The 25,060-nt window shown below is 38.1% G+C and overlaps 1 protein-coding gene across 1 annotated transcript in view; it reads left to right on the top strand.

Annotated features, from left to right (window-relative positions):
• The window catches only part of LOC136832106 (uncharacterized), a 26,598-nt gene continuing 1,538 nt past the window's right edge, over window positions 1-25,060 (top strand). The window contains exons 1-11 of the mRNA XM_067092786.1: window positions 1-161; window positions 7,376-8,960; window positions 9,857-10,006; window positions 10,501-10,635; window positions 11,621-11,782; window positions 12,629-12,813; window positions 16,862-16,998; window positions 18,828-18,972; window positions 22,479-22,691; window positions 23,713-23,892; window positions 24,399-25,060. The exon at window positions 24,399-25,060 is cut by the window's right edge and continues 1,538 nt beyond it. Coding sequence (XP_066948887.1) covers window positions 48-161; window positions 7,376-8,960; window positions 9,857-10,006; window positions 10,501-10,635; window positions 11,621-11,782; window positions 12,629-12,813; window positions 16,862-16,998; window positions 18,828-18,972; window positions 22,479-22,691; window positions 23,713-23,892; window positions 24,399-24,509 — 3,117 coding nt within the window. The 5' untranslated portion in view covers window positions 1-47 and the 3' untranslated portion in view covers window positions 24,510-25,060. The remainder of the gene's footprint in view (window positions 162-7,375; window positions 8,961-9,856; window positions 10,007-10,500; window positions 10,636-11,620; window positions 11,783-12,628; window positions 12,814-16,861; window positions 16,999-18,827; window positions 18,973-22,478; window positions 22,692-23,712; window positions 23,893-24,398) is intronic.

The raw sequence follows: 25,060 nt of genomic DNA, 5'->3' as shown, positions 1-25,060 counted from the left end.
TATATGGCGCCAACGACTACAAGAATTTAAGAGGGTGGGGGTTTGGGATGGATGGAGGGGTAGAAGGGAAAACATATCGTACAGTAACTCGGCGAGCCATCTTCTTCTCCCTCAGTTCCGACGAACTTTTCACCATGTTGAGGGCAAATTCGCTCACAAGGGTAGGCGTCACATTTTTCCTTATTTTAGCCTATTTAAAGGTGTTCTGTCACTTCAGTTGTCGTTTAAATTATACGTAGATGTCTATGGAACATTTCGGTGTGAGAAATTCGTCGTGACAAAGTGTCGTTTTCGTAACAGAACGACTTTTATTCTTAGGGGCGAGGCTGGTCGTATCTGTTGCACTACCCGGCAGTGAGTGATTTCTGTTGTAGCTTCTGTCGCTTATTGAGAAAAAAACATTCTTTTTCTTCTTCTTCTTCCTGACTTCGTCAAGAGTCAGGACCGCAGTGCGCAACAAGTGTCATGATTTTATGTCGTTTTTTCTACTTATTTAAGGAAAGCGACTGTAAGTGTTTCAAGTGCTTAAAAACATTTTTTAAGATAAATCTTAAAGTAATTTTAGTCAATCCAGGACAACAGTGCGCAACAAGTGTGATCATTTTATGTCGTTTTTCTTTACCAAAAGCGAAAATAAGTGTTGAAAGTGCCTTTTTACCAAAAAAGGCTTAAAAAACAATTTCTTTGGTAATTAATACTAGTCCTTTTAGCAATTTCAGACCTGCAGTGCACAAGTGTTGAGATTTGGTGTTGCTTTTATTTACCGAAAGCTATAAGTGTTTAAAGTGTTCATTTACTCATAAATGTCAGCAGAAAAACAATAATAATTTTAATAATTTTTATATAGTTCTAATAACTTTAGTCATTTCAGAACCGTACTGTGCAACAAGTGCCATGGATTTATGTTGTTTTTATTTACCGAAAGCGAAAATGAGTGTTTCAAGTGCCCATTTACCCAATTCAGCTGATAAGACCAAGATTAGTTCCGAGACTGAATTACCACGAAGGACATCCAATATCTTTGATATTTAATTAATATATAAATTAATTATATTAATATATTTAATTAATATTAATTATTTTATTAATTTTTTAGTGACGAAGGTAATTTATTTATAAGATCGTCCGTTAAGGCATAGGCTCCTAAGAACTGACACAAACCGGTTCTATAATCAAATTCGTTATAAGGGCAGATCCATGTTGTCACTGTGTGTGTGTTTGTATATTCATTATTTATAGACGCGCACTGATGTATGTGAGTGTGTATGTCTTTTGTGTTGGCTACACACAAACACATATTCATATGGCAGTGACTCTCCTCTCTCTCTCTCTCTCTCTCTCTCTCTCTCTCTCTCTCTCTATCTATATATATATATATATATATATATATATAAATATATATATATATATATATATATATATATATATGCACGGTATATATATACATACATATGTATATATATACACGCGTGAATAATTCGTCCAAGCATACACAAACACACTCACAAGCACACACACAATACACCTTTTTCTATATTTATATATCCAATTAACTTGTAACCAGAATCGGCTCATCTTCCTGAAACGGGTCACAGTGACCTGACCTGACCAGGTATAGAGGTAGTGTCTAGTGAAAACTGGTTTATCTAGTGTAGGAGAATATTGAATTACTCTTTTATAAAAATATGTGATGGTGATTTGGTGTTTGGGATAAGGTTCTCGTTGTGTGCACCGAAAGCAGAGTGAATAACACACGCATATATACAGTATATGTATGTATTTTATGTGTATATATACATAAAGCATGCACTATATATATATATATATATATATATATATATATATATATATATATATATATATATATAATCACGTTATTTTAGTTGCGCTGCACACAATGAGCACCTATCCCTTAAAACATAATCAAATTAAAGTAAATTTGAACTATTAGTTACTATTTTCAAAATTCTCTCTCTCTCTCTCTCTCTCTCTCTCTCTCTCTCTCTCTCTCTCTCTCTCTCTCTCTCTCTCAGATATCGAATATCACCTGTTGACTGGATGTTATTAATCCCTTCGTGTAAATGAACCTGACACATTACACACACACACACACACACACACACACACATATATATATATATATATATATATATATATATATATATATACATATATATACATACATACATACACATATACATCCGCGTATACACTTACATACATGTGTGTGTGCGTGTGTAATCATCCCTGTCCTGTGCAAGTTCAGTCACGTGGTGTCCTAAGTCACGTTCCATCTTTATCACAGCCGAACAATATTCAATTTATCCTAATAGGGCAGAAGCCCTTAAGTTTAGGCCGTTGACACCATGCTTAAACATATCGCCTCTGGTGTTGATGTTTACTGTCCTATGCGTTCGCGCATACACGTGCGTGTTTATGTACATACGTACGTATGGCGTATGTATATGTTATATATATTTATATTTACAATTCGGAAATCTGACGGCGTAATAAAACGTGTCATGTTTACCTAAAAAAAAATATCGTTACCTAACAACTCCATGTACTGCCAACAGCCAGCCGGCTTTCTTAGCTCGACCCAAATATAATGATGGCTGTAGTGCCTAGCTACATACTGTATCTGGATAGTGCATAGGAGCGTTATAGCATAAACTAAGGCATAACAGATCCATCAGAAGTAACGCCAGGTTAGAGATAAGTAAATCAATATTAGGACGGTTTAGTATGGGTTAAGCTTTTTACGTTGATGACTGAAATCGAGACTGTTAGGTTAACTAAACAATAACAGATCTTCGTTTGGGATGTGATGCCAGGCAAGGCAGTAAATAAATCAATATTAGGATGATTAATGGGAGTTACGCGTCTCATAGCAATGACTGAAGGCAAGAAACATTAAATAGAATAAAAAGCAATCTTTCTTTACTTCTAACGACTGAAATCAAGAGACTGATTAGGTTAAACAGTTTACAACAATAAATAAATCAATATTATGATGATTAATGTGGGTTAAGCGTCTTGCAGTAATGAATGAAGGCAGGAAACTGATTAAAAAGATTAACAATTTTCTTTAGACTCGTGACGACTGAAATCAAGAGACTTTAGGTTAATTAAACGATAATGTATCTTCGTGTAGGGATGTAGCGCCAGTGAAGGCAATAAACAAATCATTATGATGATGATTTACTGTATGTTAAGCGTCTTATAGTACTGTTGAACGCAAGAAACTGATTAAAAAGATTGAAGAAAAAAAAACTTTAGACTCATGGCGTAGACTTATAGCACGAGAGGCCGGCCTCGTGTTGTTGTTACTATGGTTTGCAAGGGGTGGCATTTGCGGTAGGTTATGCTCCGGCAGGATGAAAGAGAGAGAGAGAGAGAGGAGAAGAGAGAGGGAGAAAGAGAGAGCGAGAGAGAGGTAGTGGGTTGGTCCCGAAGGGGGAAATTGGCAGAAAAAAGTGGGGGAGGGGAGGTTTTGGGAAGCTCTAATGCGTCTGGCAGCGCCACAACTTGTCCCTGGTGGAGTTGCTGTTGCAACTTCGCCGGCCAACACTTGTGTTTATTCTTAGCAGGTGTCCCCATTTCGACTGTGTAGGAGTCATCGTAGTTATTTATTAAGTTTAGAAAGCGTTATTTATCTTAATTCCTATGTCCATGACTTTGTAACGCAGCGTTATTAAAAGAATTTACCGTTATTCGAGATGTTGCTAAGGTAACACCAACGAGGAAATGACGCCATCGCTATTATTACATAACACTGGTGACCGCCGCTGCCAGACGTACGGTCGATGGCCACTCTGCGCATGAAAACAAAAGGCGTCTTTAAAATCGACTTGGTCGATTTGGCAGAGTCCCGACGGCTACACTAGGCCCTCTCTCTCTCTCTCTCTCTCTCTTCGTAATCCGTGCAAGGCTGATCTAGGCCTGCCGCCTAACGGGATTTTTTAATTGCTTATTTTAGGCGTATCTCTCGAACACCTGTTGGTCTAGCGCAAATATATAATTGCAAAATTGCAATACGCTGTTATATTAATCATAATCTTGCTCCCCTGGGCAATATTGAGTGACCTTGCATCCCTGTCCTCCCTTTATTTAGCGACTGTTTTGATGATGTTATGCAACAAATTCGTTATAGTAGATCACATCACAGGGCCAAGTGTTAGCTCACTAGATCAGCCCAAATCCAAGTCTCTCTCTCTCTCTCTCTCTCTCTCTCTCTCTCTCTCTCAGGTTAGTAGATGCCATATATCTCTTTGTTGTGAGGTACAATCTCGCTTTGTGCCTGTTTTGACATTTTCTTACCGGTTACCATGGAGATGAGTAGAGTGGTCTTTACCACTCTGTAATTTCACTTTCATCAGCTGTTACGTCTTCGTTACGTAGCTAGTGAATAACGATTATAAGAGAAGCATGATTTTAAAACTGAAGAGAATGAAGAAGCGCACATAGATACGCCCACAGCGCACCTGTGTGTATCAACATAGAAGAAATAAAAGGAAAAAAATTAAAGGCCTTAGTATGCATGTCTTAATCAGAATCAGCCTTCCATGTCACCGGTACTGTTTTATTTTAGGTCTCAAAAGCAGACAACTGGCGCCACTCAAGAATCCCTTGACGCTCTTCAAAACTCTATAGCTGTCATCTCATAGTTTTGGCAAGGGAGTAAAGCAGATCTGTATTCTAGCGTTCGTATGTTGTTGAGTGGCAACTGGTTACGCCCGGATTTTTTTTGCTAAGCAACTTGGCGGCGGCAGGTTGGCAGAGGTTATGCTTTAACGTCAAGCAACTTTTTTTTTTTATCATCTCTTGGCTTTAGGATATGTTTCAGATCTTTATTTATTAAATGCGCATGGAAACGCTTTATTAATGCACATCAGGATTTACGAAAATTAATATGTGGAAAAGTGTAAATAGACGCATAGCACTTGTCTCTAAAGAGCACCTGAATAAGGCGTTACATGTTAGTGTTAGAAACCCTTCTTAAAAGTATAACAATTTACCTCCAATCCACGTGAAAGGAGTGAGAGTTTCATATATATTATTAAACTGTACGTAACCAATGTTCTTTATTTCAATGGTAACTTTAGAAAAAATGTGAATTAAGATTTCAACGAATTTTGATGACTAAATTCTAGTACTAAAGAATAAATTCAAAACTGAACTGGAAAAAGACGGTAGATTGCTTCACATATGACTAAGAATAGGCTTATACCTTTTACCGTATACAGGAAGCCTACTTTCGTTGTTTCCTGTAACCAGCTTCTAAATTACAATGATGTTTCAGTAAACATTACAACTGCCGGTTCTCTGGAAAAGATATATATGTATGTATATATATACATGAATTTATATATATACATATATACACTAGCTGACCAACCAGGCACTGCCTGGGAAAACTGAATGACAACTGATAAACTCTCTCTCTCTCTCTCTCTCTCTCTCTCTCTCTCTCTCTCTCTCTCTCTCTCCTGTTAAGATAGTTGCTGAAATTACATTGCTAATTGCTCAACATTTTTGACATTTTATATTTCACCTCTTCTCAACTCTCATTCCTATCGGGGGCTGAACTTGGACTTGAAGGGCATTGGGAGTGTCACTATTCATCTCAGTGACCTCGAAAATTATGGATTAGACACAAATATCAATTTTGACATTTTATTTTTCACCCCTTCTCACCCTGCTTTCCTATTGGGGCTGAACAAGGGCAATGAGAGTGTCACTATTCATTTCGACCTCAAAAACTATGGAGTAGACAATAATATCTGTTGTTTTCAGTTATTTTTACGTTAACCCCCTTTGGTGCCAGTGAAGTCTTACCCCTCCCCAATATTCTTTTCCAGCTAGAAAGTCATATGTATACCGAAATGAGGTATGATAAACCCGTAGAGTTTAGTTACTAAGTCTACAGGCAGAACCAGCCCTGTTTCAGGAAAGCCCCTCCCACCCCCACCCCCTTTGGTGCTAGTGATGTCTTACCCCAACAGTAATCTTTTCCAGATAGTAAATCATATGTATACCAAGTTTGGTTGAAATTGCTCAATGCGTTTGAGTTACGCTGGAAGACACACACACACATAATCCATTTATATATTATATTATATTATATATATATATATATATATATATATATATATATATATATATATATATATATATATATATATATATGTATATACATATACATTCATATATATATATATATATATATATATATATACTAATTTAATTTTCATATATTCAAGCAGTTTTCCCAAAGTATTTTTTCGAATATAAGGGCATTCAGAAAACTAAGATTTTATAAACAAATGGGCACAGCCATGAAAAAGAATTTTAAGGTCCCCAGAATCTAATAACAGAACTTGTTTCCTATGTTTTTAACTTCAGTGCCATTAAAAAATACTAATGTAAAGGGTGAAGAAACCTTGCAGTTTTTAGTTTAAACCAAGAACACAAACATCCCTTACAACCCAGTGGTTCTCAAAACCACTTAAGTTGCAAAGTATGGTTGCCATGTAGCCTAGCCTACCCACAAATGAGTAGTTAATTATTATTATTATTATTATTATTATTATTATTATTATTATTATTATTATTATTATTATTATTATTATTATTATTATTATTATTATTATTATTATATTCTGAAGATAAACCCTGTTCATATGAGACAAGCACACCACAGGGGCCACTGACTTGAAATTGAAGCTTCCAAAGAATATTATGGCGTTCATTCGAAAGAAGTACCAGAAGGTAATGAGAAATACAGAAAGAAGAAAAAGAGATCACTTGTTAAAAAAATAAAAATAATTTAACAAATTAATAAATAGAAACAAATGTAAGCAAATTATTAAAACACAAGGAGAATTGTATTAGGGTAGATTAGAGTAGTACTGCGTTGCATCTTCGCTTGAACTTCTTAAGTTTCAATTGCGCGACGTATGACTAATGCTATTTTTGCATGTAGTTTTCCTTTAGCAGTATTTTCTATATAGAAACTTCTTAATATTTACATGAAGTTTTCCTTTAGCAGTATTTCCTGTATAGAAACTTCTTAATATTTACATGAAGTTTTCCTTTAGCAGTATTTCCTATATAGAAACTTCTTAATATTTACTTCTCTATATAGAAAGTTCTTAATATATACATGAAGTTCTCATATAGGAGTATTCTCTATATAGAAACTTCTTAATATTTACATGAAGTTCTCCTTTAGAAGTGTGCTCTATATAGAAACTTTTTAATATTTACTTGTCTATACATGAACTTCTTAATACTAACATGAAGTTCTCCATTAGCATTATTCTCTATATAGAAAGTTAATATTTACATGAGGGTCTCTTCTCCTGTTTTCCAGTACCATGGGCGCATTTTGGACGCACTAAGAAGGACAGTACATGTGAGGGAACCACCTGGTGTCGTGAGTGCCTGCGCCGTAGGACCATCCATTCAAAATGCTCCCTGTACCAACATCCACACATCAGTCGCATCGCTCGACAAGAACAAGAAGAACAAGACTCCGAAGCCCACGTTGACCAAAAAGGTCCCCACTCCCGAGGTAAAGAAAGCCGCGGCCAAGGTTGCAGGATGGAAGGATTCGTGGGACGTCCCGAAGGGAGGAGCAGCAGCAGGCAACAAGGGCGCCAAGGGTGGGACCTTGCAAGACATCATTGCTAAGGACCCAAAGATCATATTAGCTGCGAGTAAAGGTCGTGGGTCCTCGTCTGACTCTGATGGTCCGGCCTCCAAGAAATCCCCAAAGAAGAAGGAAGCTCCGGCTCCTGAAGCAGCACCAGCAGCAGCGGCTCCTGAAGCTGCTGCTGCTGCCCCAGAAGCAGCAGCTGCAGCAGCAGCAGCAGCACCTGCCCCTGAGGCTGCTGCTGCCCCAGAGGCAGCAGCACCTGCCCCAGAAGCACCAGCAGCAGCCCCTGAAGCTGCTGCCCCAGAAGCAGCAGCACCAGCTGCCCCTGAAGCTGCTGCTGCCCCAGAGGCAGCAGCACCTGCCCCAGAAGCACCAGCAGCAGCCCCTGAAGCAGCAGCAGCCCCAGAAGCAGCAGCAGCCCCTGAAGCTGCTGCCCCAGAAGCAGCACCAGCAGCAGCAGCAGCCCCTGAAGCTGCTGCCCCAGAAGCAGTAGCAGCCCCTGAAGCTGCAGTTCCAGAAGCAGCACCAGCAGCTGCTGCCCCAGAAGCAGCAGCAACACCTGCCCCAGAGGCAGCAGCAGCACCTGCCCCAGAAGCAGCAGCTGCAGCTCCTGAAGCAACTACTGCCCCAGAAGCACCAGCAGCTGCCCCAGATGCAGCAGCAGCCCCTGAAGCAGCAGCAGCCCCTGAAGCAGCAGCAGCCCCTGAAGCAGCAGCACCTGCCCCTGAAGCAGCTGCTGCCCCAGAAGCAGCAGCAGCTGCCCCTGAAGCTGCTGCTGCAGCCCCTGAAGCTGCTGCTGCAGCCCCTGAAGCACCAGCAGCTGCCCCTGAAGCTGCTGCTGCAGCCCCTGAAGCACCAGCACCTGCCCCAGAAGGAGCAGCACCTGCCCCTGAAGCAGCTGCTGCCCCAGAAGCACCAGCAGCAGCTCCTGAACCTGCTGCTGCCCCAGAACCAGCTGAAGCAGCTGCAGCACCTGAGCCAGCTGCAGCAGCAGCTCCAGAACCAGTTGCCGCAGCAGAACCTGAGCCAGTAGTGGAAGCAACAGCAGCTCCTGAGGCAGTGGAAGCACCTGAGCCAGCAGCAGCAGAGGCAGCAGCACCAGCAGCAGCAGCAGCCGAGGAACCAGCAGTAGCGGAAGCTGCACCCGCAGAAGCCGAGCCAGCAGCGACCATCGAGGAAATAGTAGCAGAAGTAGCTAAACCGGTGGAAACAGAAGCAATCTCAGTTGCTGAGGACGCAGCAACTGCAGCTGCCGTTGCAGCCGTAGAGGGAGCAGCAGCGGCAACTCCACTATCGGAAGGTACTGCTTAAAGTTTGACATTTTAATTAAAGAGTTTTTTTTTTATATTTATATTTCCAGGTTTTTATCATATTGCTGACTTCACCAGGTTTTCATTAATCTCTAACCAATTTCTTTTAGAGTTTGTTTATTTATACTTTCTGTTGTTTTGTCATATTGTTGGCTTCACCTGGACTTAATCTCTAAATAACTTTTTTGATTTTGGTGTTGTCAGTCACACTGATGAGGTAAATTAGGGTGATGCACTGAATATTCTCTATACAACTTATTTGATACCATTGCTGTATTTTATTTAGGTTATCATATTGTTGGCTTCACCAGGTTTTAAATAATCTAAATAATTTCTTCTTAATTTTGGTGCTGTCCATCAACACTGATGAGCTCAGTTAAGATGATGCACTGAGTATTTTCTATAATGCATATTTGATACCACTGCTGTTGCTTGATATTACAATCTGCGCACGTAGTTAAGATATTCCCACAGATTTCTAGACAAAGAATCTACTAATTCAATTGCCTCACTTTTGCCATGAAGCTTTTCAAAAGGTCTTGCCTCGGAGGATCTAAACCACTCCCAAACATTTTTGGGTGTCATATTCAGTCAACCCTGAATATGACACCCAAAAATATTTATGAGTGATTTAGACCTTCTAAGGCAAGACCTTTTGAAAAGCCCCATGGCAAGAGTGAAGCAATGGAATATGTAGATTCCTTGTCTAGAAATCTGTGGCACAGAATAAGTAGATTCTTTGTCTAGAGTTCTAGAGTATAATTTTATCTAAGTTTAAGGGTGTTGGAATTATGACATGAACTGGATTTCAACAGGGTGCATAGCTACGACATTTTTCCTCTACGCATAATGCACAGGTTGTATTGTTTATTTTGCCTCATTTCAGCTCCTTCTGGAATTCAAGCAGGTCAAGTTACAGCCGTTATTGGTGCTGTAGTCGACGTGCAGTTCAAAGGGGAACTTCCTCCAATCTTAAATGCCCTCGAAGTGGAGAACCGTCAACCTCGCCTTGTACTTGAAGTAGCTCAGCATCTTGGTCAGTAGCTAGTGAATGTTGGCTAAGTTTCTTGCCTAAATGAATGTTTGATAACAGTCTCACAGGCTTACGAACTTCGGAAGGACAAATATTGGCTAAGTCCCTTGCCCTTACTTTTGATATAAGTCTCACGTTTGTGAACTTCGGAAGAACGAATAATGGCTAAGTCCCTTGCCATAGCTTTTGATAACAGTCTCACAAGCTTGTGACCTTTGGAAGGACGAATGCTGGCTAAGTCCCTTGACATAACTTTTGATAAAAGTCTCATGAGCTTGTGAAACTCGGAAGGCAGTGTTATATGTTAGAAATATTGGATAACAGTCTCTCACAGTTATGAATCTTGCATAGCTGTCTCACAATATTGCCAGTTTTGCATAACAGCCTCAGTAAGTCAGATAAACTCTGCCTGAGTAGAGTGTTTTCTGCCCTTCCCATTGCAAATCTGCAGGAAGAATCCTTTATTATTTTTTGCTGATTCCTTATATTTTTTATAGGTGGAAATACCGTACGTACCATTGCCATGGATGGCACAGAGGGATTGGTCCGTGGTCAGAGAGTAATTGATTCAGGCGGCCCCATTTCCATTCCAGTAGGACCTGCAACCCTAGGAAGGATCATTAATGTTATTGGTAAGTCTTGGAAGGATTTTTTTTTAGTGTGCGAAGGGTCTGCAAGTTCCTGCAAAGACTGCACAGTACAGTTCAGTCATTTTTGTCAGAATGCTTTGAATTAAGATGATCTAGAGGTGTAAGATATATCTATCATTTAAGTCGGCATTGTTCATATCACCAAAATGGGGTCTGGACGTCTGCAAAAACAGATCCTTCAGTGTAGTTATTTTACCATACCCATGTCTGCCATTGGGTATGGTAAAATAACTACACTGATTTGGATAAGCAGCAAGGATTGGGTGCTAATTAGCCAAGCAGATGAGAGAGATAGGCAAGGGTCTATTTAATGCTGTGTATTTCTCTTATGTCCTTGATAATAGGTTTTGTCTCAAGTATCTTATGACAATCACCTGTCTCACTTGTACTGTATACCTCTGCAGTCTTCACATTACAAAACAGCTTGCTCTTACATCCTACTGTACTATGTAAACATACATATTTTCCATCCTTGTGTGTTTTTTTTTTTTAGGCTTGTACTGTTCACCGCACAGTATTTTTGTTCTAACTTTATTTCAAGTGTACTAATTCATATACTTTTACACAAATATAAGTTATTGTTTTGCATTTGAAATACCGTAATATTTCAATTATATTGTAGTAAAAGTCTATTAATGGAGTCTGGTCCCAGCAAAGTGTTACTTTGGACTAGTCCTGAGAATTACCTGACAGTGAGCACCCCCGAACCTGCAAAGTCTGTCACTGATTTATCAATTTGTCTTTTTTTTAATTTTCTAATAACGGATCTCTTCTTTCTGTACTTCCTATCATTTCCAAAAACCTCTTTCAAATGAACACCATATTCTTTGGCAGCTTGAATTTCAATCAGTGGCCCCTGAATTAGGGTTTGTCATTTGAATAATATAATAATAATAATTGAGAGATCCTGCTACATGCCGTGAATTAATCCCATGCAAGAACTTATCATTTTTTGTGTTTTAAACAGGTGAACCCATTGATGAACGTGGCCCTATAGAAACGCCTACATATGCTGCCATCCACGCAGAGGCCCCAGAGTTCAAAGACATGAACGTGGACCAAGAGATTTTGGTTACTGGAATCAAAGTTGTTGACATGTTGGCTCCTTATTCCAAAGGAGGCAAGATTGGTAAGTTCAATGTGGCTGCAGTTTTAAGTCTTTCTTAGAGCCAGATGTTTTTATGATTAGTTTAGTATGTGACAAAATTAAAACAAGCAAAGATATCAAATTTTGAATCATTTAAAATGTTATGAGCTACAGTTTATCACAGCTATTGAAAACTGAAAGTTGCTGTTCTGATTAGTGTAGTATGCACTCTCTGACATAATTCCCAATGTGACAAAGGTTAAACAGGCAAGGATATTACATTCTTAGCCATTGAAAATATAGTGGACTACAGTTTATCACAGCTATTGAAAACTGAATGTTGCTGTTGTTAATAAAATTTTTCATTTAATATTTACTATAAGGATATTTTGAATCTAAATTATAGATTAATTTGGCATTCCTCATCTGGTTTGTTAAGCAATCTGTAGGCCTATACTTAGCCTATTGCAGTGATGAGATATTTTAAGTATTCTCTGATTTTTTGTGTTCCAGTTCCCTCTTTTGTGGTATGATATTGTATGTTAGGTTCATGATTTTTACACCCCTTAGTGGGGTAGTGCTTCCACGTGGTGCACTGTAGGCATGAAACCCCCTTTCATTCCTTCTACTGTACCTCCGTTCATATTCTTTTTCTTTCATCTTACTTGCCTCCACCCTCTCCTAACAACTGTTTCATAGCACAACTGCGAGGTTTTTTTTCCTGTTACACCTTTAAAATCTCCTTTGCTCTCAATTTCCTTTTCAGCACTGAATGACCTCATCATAGGTCTCAGTTCTTGGCCTTTGGCCTAAATTTTATATTCCATTACATTCAATGATTTTTAAAGATTTGTAAGAGTTATGCTTAAAATGGACATCATTTTTCAGGCCTCTTCGGTGGTGCAGGCGTGGGCAAAACAGTACTGATTATGGAACTCATCAACAATGTTGCAAAAGCCCACGGTGGTTACTCAGTATTTGCTGGAGTAGGTGAAAGGACGAGAGAAGGCAATGATCTCTACCACGAGATGATTGAGTCTGGCGTCATTTCGTTGACGGACCAAACTTCAAAGGTTGGTACAACTTTTGGGTTGTTAAATTGGGATTATGTGCAATTCAGGTTTCCCTGTGAATACTATAGAGTTCTGTGTTGACTATCATAGTATTTTACTTAGTTTTTGTAAACTTTAAGTATAATGAAACCTCAAAGGTTAGTACAGATTGGGTCGTTAAATAGGGGCTATGTGTAATTCTGACTTGTAAATATTGTAGAGTTCTGTGTTAATTATCATATTATTATACTTAGTTTCTGGAAACTTCAAGTATGATGAAACCTCAAAGGTTTCATAGTCCAGCTTCTGTTGTTAAACAGGGACTATGTGTCGTGCAGATTTACTTGTAAGTACTGTAGAGTTCAGTGCTGATTACAATAATGTTATGCTTAGTTTCTATAAGCTGTCTGACAAAACCTCAAAGGCTGGCAGAGCTTGGGCTGTTAAAAAAGGACTTTGTAGAATTCAGATTTACTCGTTATTATCGTAGAGTTCTGTGTTGATTATAACAACTTTATGCTTAGTTCCTGCAGACTTTAAGTCTTACTATGTTCTTCACATTCACTCTTGGTGCTCTGGACATAGGCCTTCCAGAAATTCTGCCTTTCTCAGTCAGCTAATTATTACAGTTTTGTGTTGATTATAATAATATTTACTTAGTGCTTATAAACTTTAAGTCCTACTATGTTCTTCACATTCACTCTTAGTGCTCTAGAACAGGCCTGCCAGAAATTCTACCTTTCTCAGTCAGCTGATTATTATAGTCTTGTGTTGACTATAATAATATCATGCTTAGTTTATTTAAACTGTTAGTCCTGTACTCTTCACATTCACTCTTGGTGCTCTGGACATAGACCTATTAGAAATTCTGCCTTTCTCAGCCAGCTGAGTATTATAGTTTTGTGTTGATTACAATAATATTATGCTTTCTGCAAACAGTAAGGATGCACCCAGACCTAACCTAGGGAACCCTATTCTACCAGATCTGAGGTCCTTTGCACACCTGAACAACCGTTAAGCTCAGCAAAAAAGTGAGGCAGAGTGGTTTACAGGAATACCTGTGAATCAACCTAACCTAGCTTACCATAGCCTAACCTAACCTAACCTCAGGCACCACATCCTACTTGAAAAGGAAAGCTCTGGATGTATCCTCCCTGCCACTTGAACTTTCTGTCTTTAAATCTTCAGCTGGAAACCCTTATGGGCAGAGTCAACAGACTATGAACCCAAGAGCTCCAAATGGAAACCACCTTGCAGAGAGAGACAGGCTATAAAAAGGTGATAAATGAATAAATATGTGGGACTAGAAAACAAAACTGGTACACCTGAACTCAGGTGATGCCAGCAGTAGAGAGAAGGAATGAATTTGCTCCTGGCTTAAACATTTGGAGATCAGAAGATTCCTCCACGACTGCATAGGGCAAACAACTCTATTACACATTTTAGTTGTATTATAGATAAAACTCCTAGTAAACTGAGTAGTATTAAACCTGATGCGAGAAAACTGACACACTGTTTGCAGCAGCAGCCTGCCTAAGTGGTGTGTCAGTATTATTTACGTGAGCACAACTTAACCTAACCTTCTCTTGACTTGACCTAACCAAACCACCAAGTGCTACCTGGGTAAGGTGGGCTAAGGTAGACATCCCCTTAACCTTTGGTGAAAGGTCTGGAAGTTTTATATAGCCTACTGTGATAAATCCCATCCTAGCTAAGAGTACCTCATCCTACCTTGACCTTTTAACCAGTTTTATGTACAGGAATACATCTCAAGCCTTGTTATCATCATTTCTTATCCTAGGACTAATTAGGAACAAGTATACAAAAACTGTAGGATTTCAACTGTCCAGGGTAACTATAGTTCATTAACAGTGCTCTTCCTCTCATCGATTGGCACCATAAAACTGATAAAAATTTATCCTCCACACATTAATATAAAAAGTAATTCTGGCTAATTTCACTAAATTCTAGCAAAAAAAAAAAAAAGTTTGCAATGTTCTTTCTGGGTAAATTTTACTCGGTAAAGAGTACCACAGATATTACTGCAAAGAGTCTGAATATTTACCAAAACAACATAAAAAAAAGGCAACTTTTAGGAAAATTATATTAAAAGAGAAAAACAATGAATAAGAGTACATATGTTAGGTCCTAAATATGAATGTTCTTTGCATATGTATTTAATGAAACTGAAATTACTGTATTTCATAAATTGGGGAAAAAATTGCTAAACACTTATTTCATTCTTACCAGCACGAATAAAATTTTTAGACGGACTTAAAACTTGCAGTGAGTGTCAGTAGATCTTTGTTATTTGATAATTTCGAAAAAATCCAAGTGGGTCTGTTTTTATGCATATTTATCAAAAACTTAACTTGTACTGAGGAACCATTTCAAATCAAAATGTGAGCTTTTAAACATTCAATCAGTGAGAAAGAAAATCATGGAAATACAATAACATTATTAAACCTTCTTAAACAACAGTAAATTTTACAGCAAATGAATGATTACATATGAAACATTTTAATACAAAAAATCAACATAAATACATATCATAAGAATACAAAAATAGTAGAGATAAGAACAGCAGTACTACAAAGCTGATCAAATACAAATGAAACACCATACAGTGAATAAAAAACATCTAGACTATTTAATAAGCTAATTCAGTAATTATTAAAGATGCAAAAACTGAGATAATCAAGAAAAACTAAAGAAATACCTATTTAAAAAAAATTTACTTGAAGAGAAACTGAGAACTATCCCCTGTTTAAACCACGTCATTCCAAAGTCTAGGGGGCTCATTTCCTTATGAATAAAACACCGAATTTTGACAGAACAACACAATAAGCAAGCTAGGCTATAGAAGAGGCAAGAAATAGCATTAACACTAGAAACTATCGTTCGTTATGCAGTTATCCAAACACATTTAACATAATCATAATTATCATCACCTCAAACGCCAGTGACACAAAATCCCTCTGAAATTCCACCACTCACGTCTTTCCAGTGTCTTACCTTCCACAAATCTCCACACATCTTTAGCCTTCCTTATCACAGTTCACATCACAAGCAATTCCAAGTCTTCCCCCTCTACTGGTGCTCAAAGGACCTAGGTGACACTGTCATGTACTATATTCCCTAGACCTAACTCCTTTCATCATTATACCATATATGTATACAACTAATGTAATTTCCCTTATGGTATTATTTATAACTCTGTCCTGCCATCTGACTCCTAATATTCATCCTAAAACCTTATTTACAAATCTAAAGATTCTTTAAGATATAATTTCATTGTCTCCTAACAGGCTTCTTAAAACATATTTACAAATCTACATTATCTTTTAGAAATAGTTTTATTGCCATATTTAATCAATTCTCTTCCCTGAAAGACACCTGACCTCCAGTAGAGCAAAAGAGACTATGCCAAGTTAACTCATTTCTCTTTAGTTTTCTATTATAATAATTTTAATTTTTAAACTTAATTCTATAAATACTTGCTTTCAGTAGCTGCTGTAACTCAATTTGAATGCATTCCTTGGGATAAACCACTTACAAACGAGTCTATACTTCTCACAATCATGTTCACAATCAAATTCACAAAACAATATTTGACAACTGAACTTGAAGAACTGTTAGCAGCAAATTGTAATAGTTTAAACCCTTATACCGGCTCTTCAGATCTCTTTTCTCTTACTATACCCATTAAATCACTATTGTTTTCTATATAAATTTGCTACATAAACCACAAAATGAGTATTTTAATCTGATGTCAACATAAATTTTTCGTTTTACACCTAAAATATAAAGTGTTCTAATGCTTCGTTTCAGTTCCAGTGAGTAACAATGCTCTCTCTCTCTCTCTCTCTCTCTCTCTCTCTCTCTCTCTCTCTCTCTCATTAACATATACTGCTGCTATATTTATTTTTATTAACTGTAGATGCAGTATTCACGAGTATTATAAAGGAATAACTGTATAAACTGAAGTAAAGAATTTGGCCCCAGGTAGAACTTGCCACCAGGTACCTTAATTTTTAAGTTTTTTTTTTTTACTTATTCTTTTTCACAGGTCGCCCTTGTCTACGGTCAGATGAACGAGCCTCCAGGTGCTCGTGCCCGTGTAGCTCTGACAGGTCTCACGGTAGCAGAATATTTCAGAGATAAGGAGGGCCAAGATGTATTGTTCTTCGTTGACAACATTTTCAGGTGAGCAGGTTTTAAAGGGGACAGTTTAATTAAGTGCATTCTGTTTACAACTTTGATAAATTTGAAGTTTTATTATTATTATTATTATTATTATTATTATTATTATTATTATTATTATTATTATTATTATTATTATTATTATTATTATTATTCAGAAAATGAACCTATTCATATGGAACAAGCCCACCACAGGGGCCGTTGACTTGTAATTCAAGCTTCCAAAGAATATGGTGTTCATTCGAAAGAAGTAACGGAAGGTAATGGGAAATACAGAGAGAGGAGATCAGTTATCTGAAAAACGGATAAATTAACAAATTAATAAATAAATAAAAATGTAAAAACATACTAAGATACAAGTTGAACTGTATTAGGGTAGTAATGCATTGCATCTTTGATTGAACTTCTGAAGTTCCAGTTGCACGACATCCTCTGGGAGGCTGTGCCACAGTTCAATGGTGTTGGGAATAAAGGGCCTCTGGAACTGAGGAGTTCGACATCGAAGCACATTAACTGCATAGGGATGTTTATGCAGATGTGCTATCTTCAGTTCTCAAATCTTTAATTTCTTACTTGCTGGACTGTGCTTCTGTATACTCATTCTGTATAGAACTTCAATAAATCTGAAATTATATGAATGTTTATGTAGAGATGCTAGCTTCAATTCTCTAATCTTTAATTTCTTTTTTGTTGAACTGTGCTTATGTATAGCTATTCTGTATACAAGTGTAATAAATTTGAAATTATATGAATGTTTACGCAGAGATGCTAGCTTCAGTCCTTCAATTTTTCAGTTTCTTACTGGATTGACCAAACTTCTTTATAGCCAACTGACAATAGTGGTAAAACAAAATCCTTTTGCCCTCTTTCTCAAATTCGTTCAACACATTGCCTTAAATGTTTGCTTGACTGGCAGCAATGGTAAAACAAAATCCTTTTCCCCTCTTTTATCAAATTCTTTAAACTTAGCGCCTTAATGACTCTCAGAGAATTCTCTCTGTCCTGACTTGTGAGCCTTTGTCCCTTGTTTTTTAAGATGCGAGACCTTGATGTTCCTAGATCTTACCTTCACTGACTGAGACAATAGTGCCTTAATGACACTCAGACAATTCCCTCTCTTTTCTGACCTGTGGACCCTTATTCTTAATTTTTTAAGGTGCAAAGCCATAGTGTTCTTAGATCTGAACCTCAGTGACAGAGGCAATTATTTCGATCAATGTTTGTCCACTTTCTCCAGCTAAACTTTGATTCTGCCACTATTGTAAGTTTATAGGAATTTGGTCTAGCAAGTGTCTCTGTGATTCCAAATATTCCTCTCTCAAACTTCTATGTACAACTGAACTTCATAAAATTTCGTTTTCAATGGTTGTCCAGTTTTGCTATCCAGTGACGATGCTGCAGTTTTATTTTGTCTAATATTTAAAATTTCATTAATTATCAAAGAATCTGAAACCACTGAAACGAATTAGTTTCGTTGCATTATTATTATTACTCGGAAGATAAACTCTTATCTTATGGAACAAGCCTACAAGGGCCACTGACTTGAAATTCAAGCTTCCAAAGAATATGGTGTTTATTTGAAAGTTACAGTTGATAATAGGAAATACAGAAAGAAGAGATCAGTTTTTCAAATTGAAAGTAATATAGTAAGTTAATAAATTAATAGATAAACATATAAAAACATAAATAAATTATTAAAGTATTGCACAGCATCCTCAGGGAGGCAGTTCCAGAATCCCATGTGCAGGATAGATGATGCTGTAACTTAGCCCAAAAACAGCATTCTTTTAAATAGAACTTTGCAGAGCAATACTGTACATTTATCACCACAGGTTCACACAAGCTGGTTCTGAGGTGTCTGCCCTGTTGGGTCGTATTCCATCAGCTGTAGGTTACCAGCCAACATTAGCCACTGACATGGGTAGCATGCAAGAAAGGATTACCACAACTAAGAAGGGATCTATCACTTCTGTGCAGGTAAAGATGAGAAGGTTTTCATGTTTTCATTTGGCTATTTTATTTAGAAATTGATTTAAGAACGTTTGGTTTTTTGATATATTAGAATATATCAGAGGTATTTTATGCAAGTGTTTGAGGTCCCAAGACTGTGAATTTATGACAGAGTACCTTTCAGCTTTCAGTGTGGAAACAATGATTCCAGATTTTTATGTGGAGAAATACTCATGTTTGTGTGCCCTAAAGTAGTTTTAGGAAGACTAATCCTATTTGACTTCCATATAGTATTGCCTCAACTTAACAGAGTACAGTACTATACTTAAAAGATACATTATTATGATTATTTCTTGCTATTCTACGATTTTAGATGTAATGTTCTTATGTAAATCGCTTAAGCTGAATGTCAAGTGTAAAGCACTAGGTACAGGAGATACTTAAAATAGTAGTCGACCCCGGTATTCGCGGGGGTTGAGTACCACAACCCCCCTCCCCCGCAAATAGCTAAAATCAGCGAATACTTGACACCCCTCAAAAAACGCTTATAACTGCCTATATTGATAGTTCAGACACCAAAGAACCCCTCTAAAAATGCTTATACCTGAGTATTTTAATAGTTTATCACAAAAAATGCATTTAGTCACGAAAATGATATGAAAATACAGTAATTAGTGAATATTTCTCTTTGTAAAATACCGCAAATAGGCTAATTTTCCACGAATAATGTGTATATACGTTCAACAGAAAAACCCACGAATAGGTGAAGCCGCGAATCTGGAACTGCGAATATTCGGGGGTCCTCTGTACTACTGAACTATGTTAGGAGATACCTAACATACTACTGCAGTACTAGGCACATAAGATACATTAATTAGTAATGTAGCACAGTAAATACCTAAAAAATAGTACAGGCACAGGAGATACCTAAAATAGTATTGTCATCATCATCATCATCATGTCAGCCTTCAAAAGTCCCTTGTTGGATGCAGGCCTTCCCCAGGTTCCTCCACAGATTTCTATCCTCCGCTGCTCTGTGCCACTGTCGTTTATGTTGGTCTAAGTCATCTCACCAGCGGGTTTTTTGTCTTCCTTGGTTTCTTGTGTATCCTCGGGGCATCCAGAAGGTTGTTCGTGATGTCCATCTGTTGTCTATCATCCTGGCAATGTCCCCCAGCCAGCTCCACTTGAGCTTACTGATGGTTTCAAGGATATCCTTTACTTTAGTTTTTTGACGTACCCATTTAGCTGTTTTTCTATCCTTCCAAGTTAGATCTAGTATAATTCTCTCATGTGCCCTCTGCATTGTTCTTAATTTAAGGGAAAGCTTTTTTGTTAGATTCCAAGTTTCGGCCCCATAGGTGACAGTGGGGAGGATACACTGATCATAGACTTTCCTTTTTAAGAGGATAGGACTCTTCTTATTTTTTAACACTATACTGGCTCTTCCAAACGCCTGCCAACCGAGGGTTATTCTTCTTTTTATTTCGCACTCTTTGGAGGCGTCATGTAGAGAGATTCGTTGTCCAAGGTAGATGTAGTGGTCCACTTCCTCAATTTCAAGTATGTCATCTGCGTTTTCAGTGTAATTATTGCTCATGACTTTGGTCTTACGGAAGTTCACGTGGAGGTCTACTGATTTGCTTGCTTCATTTAGCTCGGTGAGCACTTGTTAAAGCTCTTCTTTGGTGGGGGCAACGATAATGATGTCATCAGCAAATCTTAGGTGACTTAGGTATTCTCCATCTTTTCTTATTCCTTTTTCTTGCCAGTTGAGTTGTCGGAAAGCTCTCTCCAGGCAGGTAATAAACAGTTTGGGTGAGCTTGTGTCACCTTGTCTGACTCCTCTCCTGAGTTGGAAAGGTTCTGAATCCTTGTGGAGGCGAATAAATGATGTTGCATGGTCATAGATGTGACGGAGGACATTGACGTACACTGAGTCAACTCCCTGCTCTTCCAGCGCTAACATGACCTCTTCAGTTTCGACCGAGTCAAATGCTTTGGTGTAATCTACAAGTACTACTACTAGTGGGATTTTATATTCGTTTGTTTTCTCAATGATCTGGTTTACTGTTTGTAGATGGTCAATTGTGGAGTAGCCTCTTCTAAAGCCTGCTTGTTCCCTTGGCTGATTTTCATCAAGCTTACCTGCAATTCGATTAGTGATAACTCTGGTGAAGATCTTATAAATAACATTAAGGAGGGTGATTGGTCGTTGGTTGTTCATGTCCCTGGGGTCGCTTTTTTTGTAGAGTAGAATGAGGATGGCTTTATTCCACTCTTCTGGCGTTTTGCTCCTCTTCAGACATTCATTAATAGTCGCGCCAGTCTGACTTGGAATGGCTCATCAGCATCTGGTATTAGGTCCAACGTGATGTTATCTGGTCCCGGTGCTTTCCCCTTTTTCATTTGCTTGATAACAAGTCGCACCTCGCATGCTGTGATCCCTGGAAAGTCATGTGATAGGTGTTGATTTTCTCTTTCGCGAAGATGGTAACGGGGTCTTTCTGAGGAGTAAAGCTTTTGGCAGTATTCTCTTGCTCGCTTAACTATTCCATCACGGTTGGTTGTAAGGGATCCGTCTTCTTCTAGCACCCCAGTGAATTGCAGCTTCCCTTGGCCGAGTTTTCTTTTTGCTGTTTTAAATCCTCTGCCCTGTTTAATGACATCTTCAGTTATTTCTGTTGTTCTATTGCGAAGGTCTTCTCGTTGCTTTTTCTGTATAGTTTTGTTTAGTTCTGCTGCTTCAATTTTCTCCCGCATTGTTGATGGGGCTTGAGATTTCTACGTTTTTTCATGAGATTCTTTGTCTTTTCAGAGAATTTGCTGTTGTCGGAGGGCTTTCTGTCCTGGAACTTCTTTGCTACTTCTTTCAATGGGATAATGATGTTATTATTAAAGTTTTCAAGATCATTTTCATTACTGTTTTGGTCTTCTAAATTTTCAAGAACCTCGTAGTGGTTTTTTAACTCTATCTGAAATGTAGATTTGAGGGCTTCTGGTCTTGAGAAGAATAGTTTTTGTCTTTCTTGTTTAGTGTTGACTTGGATTTTGCATCTTACCATCCTGTGGTCACTGCCTATGTTGACTTGGTTCAGGACATCAACATTTTTAACTACATTATGTTTGTCTACAAGTATGTAGTCTATTTCATTTCTTGTTTCATGGGTTGGGCTTCGCCATGTCCATCTCTTGTTTTCACTCTTTTGAAGTCATGTGCTACAGCAAAACTGATCAAGTCATCTCCCCTCTCATTTCTCTCTCCATATCCAAATTTGCCGACACAATCTTCATTCCTTTGTCCAATTTTAGCATTATGGTACCAGGCATAGAAGATACCTAAAAAAGTACTGCAGTACCAAGCACAGGTGATACCTGAAACAGTACTACAGTACCAGGCACAGGAGACAATGCACAAGAGATACCTAAAATAGTACGTATCACAGTACCAGGCACAATAGATATTCAGTATAGTACTAGACACAGGAGATACTTATGTCGTCTTAAGAATGTCTTCATTTCCCCCCACACAGGCTATTTACGTCCCTGCTGACGACTTGACTGATCCTGCCCCAGCCACTACATTCGCCCATCTCGACGCCACTACAGTGTTGTCAAGAGGCATCGCAGAGCTGGGAATTTACCCTGCTGTCGATCCTTTGGATTCGACGTCAAGGATCATGGATCCTAATATCATTGGACCTGATCACTACACAACTGCTCGAGGAGTTCAGAAGATCTTGCAGGTAATGACTTCTCTACCAGTTAGGGAGAATTTTCTCCAACTTTTATAGTTAAATTATCTTATTATTATCCATACTTATCCGCGTCATCCATCTGTTGCTAGCCTTTGCTCTTGGAAAAGATCCTGTAGTTCCTTCTCCTTGGAAGAAACACTGTAGATGAATCCTTGACTGTAGCTTTTAGCATTGAAAATTCCCTTTTTGATGACTGTATCTTTGACTATGTTTACCCCTCAGAGTCTTTCTTGGGAACTAGTAAGTTATATCTTTTTCTCCTAGAGGTAACTGACATCTCATCACTGAGGGAGTGAAGTTGTGTAATAAGAGCATGAGTATTCAGAATACTTTAGAAATTAGAGGACTGTTCCTGTAACTTAATTTGCACTGTGTTTTGTGTAAACTTGCTCTTTATGTTAAAAAAAACTTCTCTTGTTCCTGTAACCTAATTTCGCATGTGTTTTGTGTACAGTTTTTTTTTATAATAAAAAATGCCTGTCACAGTTCTAATTTTTCAGGTAATTCCCCTACCATTATTCCAATGATTTTAAATGTGATACATTGCCTTAATCTTAGCTTTGGCAATATCTTTGGTAATCTTCCAGTGTTTTCTGCTCACAAGGTTTGTAAAGAACCTTGTTAGCTGAAGACCACAGAAGGTAATTTTCTCTGAATGAAACTCTTTTGGGGCCAACAGATAAAAAGATAGGGATAGTTTGTTTCCTGTAGTCTGTAAGAGAAGAATCACATTCTGTTTTAGGGTAGTATGCATAGTAGGGAGACAGGGATAAGCTGTAGTGTTACTTGGGAGGGTTCGCAGGTCAGGGCACGGGGCCCTAAGCTAGGAAGGTAAGGACTGGTTAGGTAAGGACACGGCATTCTAGGAAAGGTTAGGATTTCTCACACCTACCCGTCTCCCTACTCTGCATCCGCTCCCTGTTTTACATAATCATTCGTCTTGCAAATCCTTGACCAAATGAGTATAGAGGAAATGATTGACTCTGGTACTTTTTGTTTCACTCCTCAGGACTACAAGTCCCTCCAGGATATCATTGCCATCCTTGGCATGGACGAATTGTCTGAGGAGGACAAGCTGACGGTAGCTAGGGCGCGTAAAGTACAGAAGTTCATGTCACAACCTTTCCAAGTCGCTGAAGTTTTCACAGGTTACGAAGGGAAGTTCGTTTCTCTTGAGAACACCATCAAGGTAAGTTGGAACATTTTTTGTTAATTTTTTATTCATTTTGCAGTTATGATTTTTATAATTGTACTTGTGGAACTGTTGAACTGTTGTGATAAGAATAATTTCGTTTACAATGGGCATTTGATATGAGGAGGCCACTCTCATTTACTTTTTTTTTTTCTGTAGATGCAAGGACCTCCATCTATTTGTAATCTATCTCATTGTAAAGATTAATCCAAGTATTATATCGACAGTGCTAGATCCCACTGGTATTTTAAGTTGAAGGTACCTTTTGAGAGAAGAAACTCAAAAACTTCTTCAATTTTAAGCTAAGATACTGTTGTTAGACAAAAACCCAAAAACTTCTTCAGTTTTAAGTTTAGGTCCTGTTTTTAGACAGAAACTCAAAAACTTCTTTTAGTTTTAAACTAAGGTCCTGTGTTTAGACAAAAACTCCAAAACTTCTTCAGTACTGACTTAGGGCACCTTTTTTGCCACAAACTCAAAAGCATCTCCACCATTTGTTCCAGAGCTTCAAGGAGATTCTAGGTGGGAAGCACGACAACCTTCCTGAAGCTGCCTTCTACATGGTAGGCGACATCACAGAAGTCCAGGCAAAAGCAGAGCAGCTTTCTCAGTAAACAAATCTAGAAATTTAATGGAATTCAATACCAGTTTCGTGGTAATTTGTGAATGCTATGAATACTCTTTCCTGTGCCTCATGTTTAGGCCAGATTGTCAGCAGCAGCACAAGCAAGTTTGGTAATGGGAGCTTCTGACTCTTAACTATTAATATTTCTACCAGAATTATTACTGATGTTGAGAAATGGTACAGTAACTCTAAAATTCAGTCCTTCTTCAGAATCATTATATATTTTTGAACGATTAGGCAATAAGGTGGGCTTCTAACGGTATAACCATAATTAAAAGCATCAAAAACTGAAATATTCTTCATGAAAATGTAGGAAATACTTTCCCCTTGCAGGCAAGCGATCTAATAATCACTTGATCGTGGAGACAGATTTCTGAAATAACTCTGGTTGTTAGCACAGATTGTGAGGAAAAATGTCAAGTAGGCATTTTTGCAAGGTACAAGGGTCTACTGAATGTAGCAGAAGGTAAAATGTTATTGTAAATAGTGTGTGAGATAGACAAATGAATAAGAATGTGGTGATTTGTCCGTAAGTTAAGA

The sequence above is a fragment of the Macrobrachium rosenbergii genome, chromosome 49 (genome assembly GCF_040412425.1).
Source record: "Macrobrachium rosenbergii isolate ZJJX-2024 chromosome 49, ASM4041242v1, whole genome shotgun sequence".
NCBI lineage: Eukaryota > Metazoa > Arthropoda > Malacostraca > Decapoda > Palaemonidae > Macrobrachium > Macrobrachium rosenbergii.
This window is presented reverse-complemented; position numbering and strand designations above follow the sequence as displayed.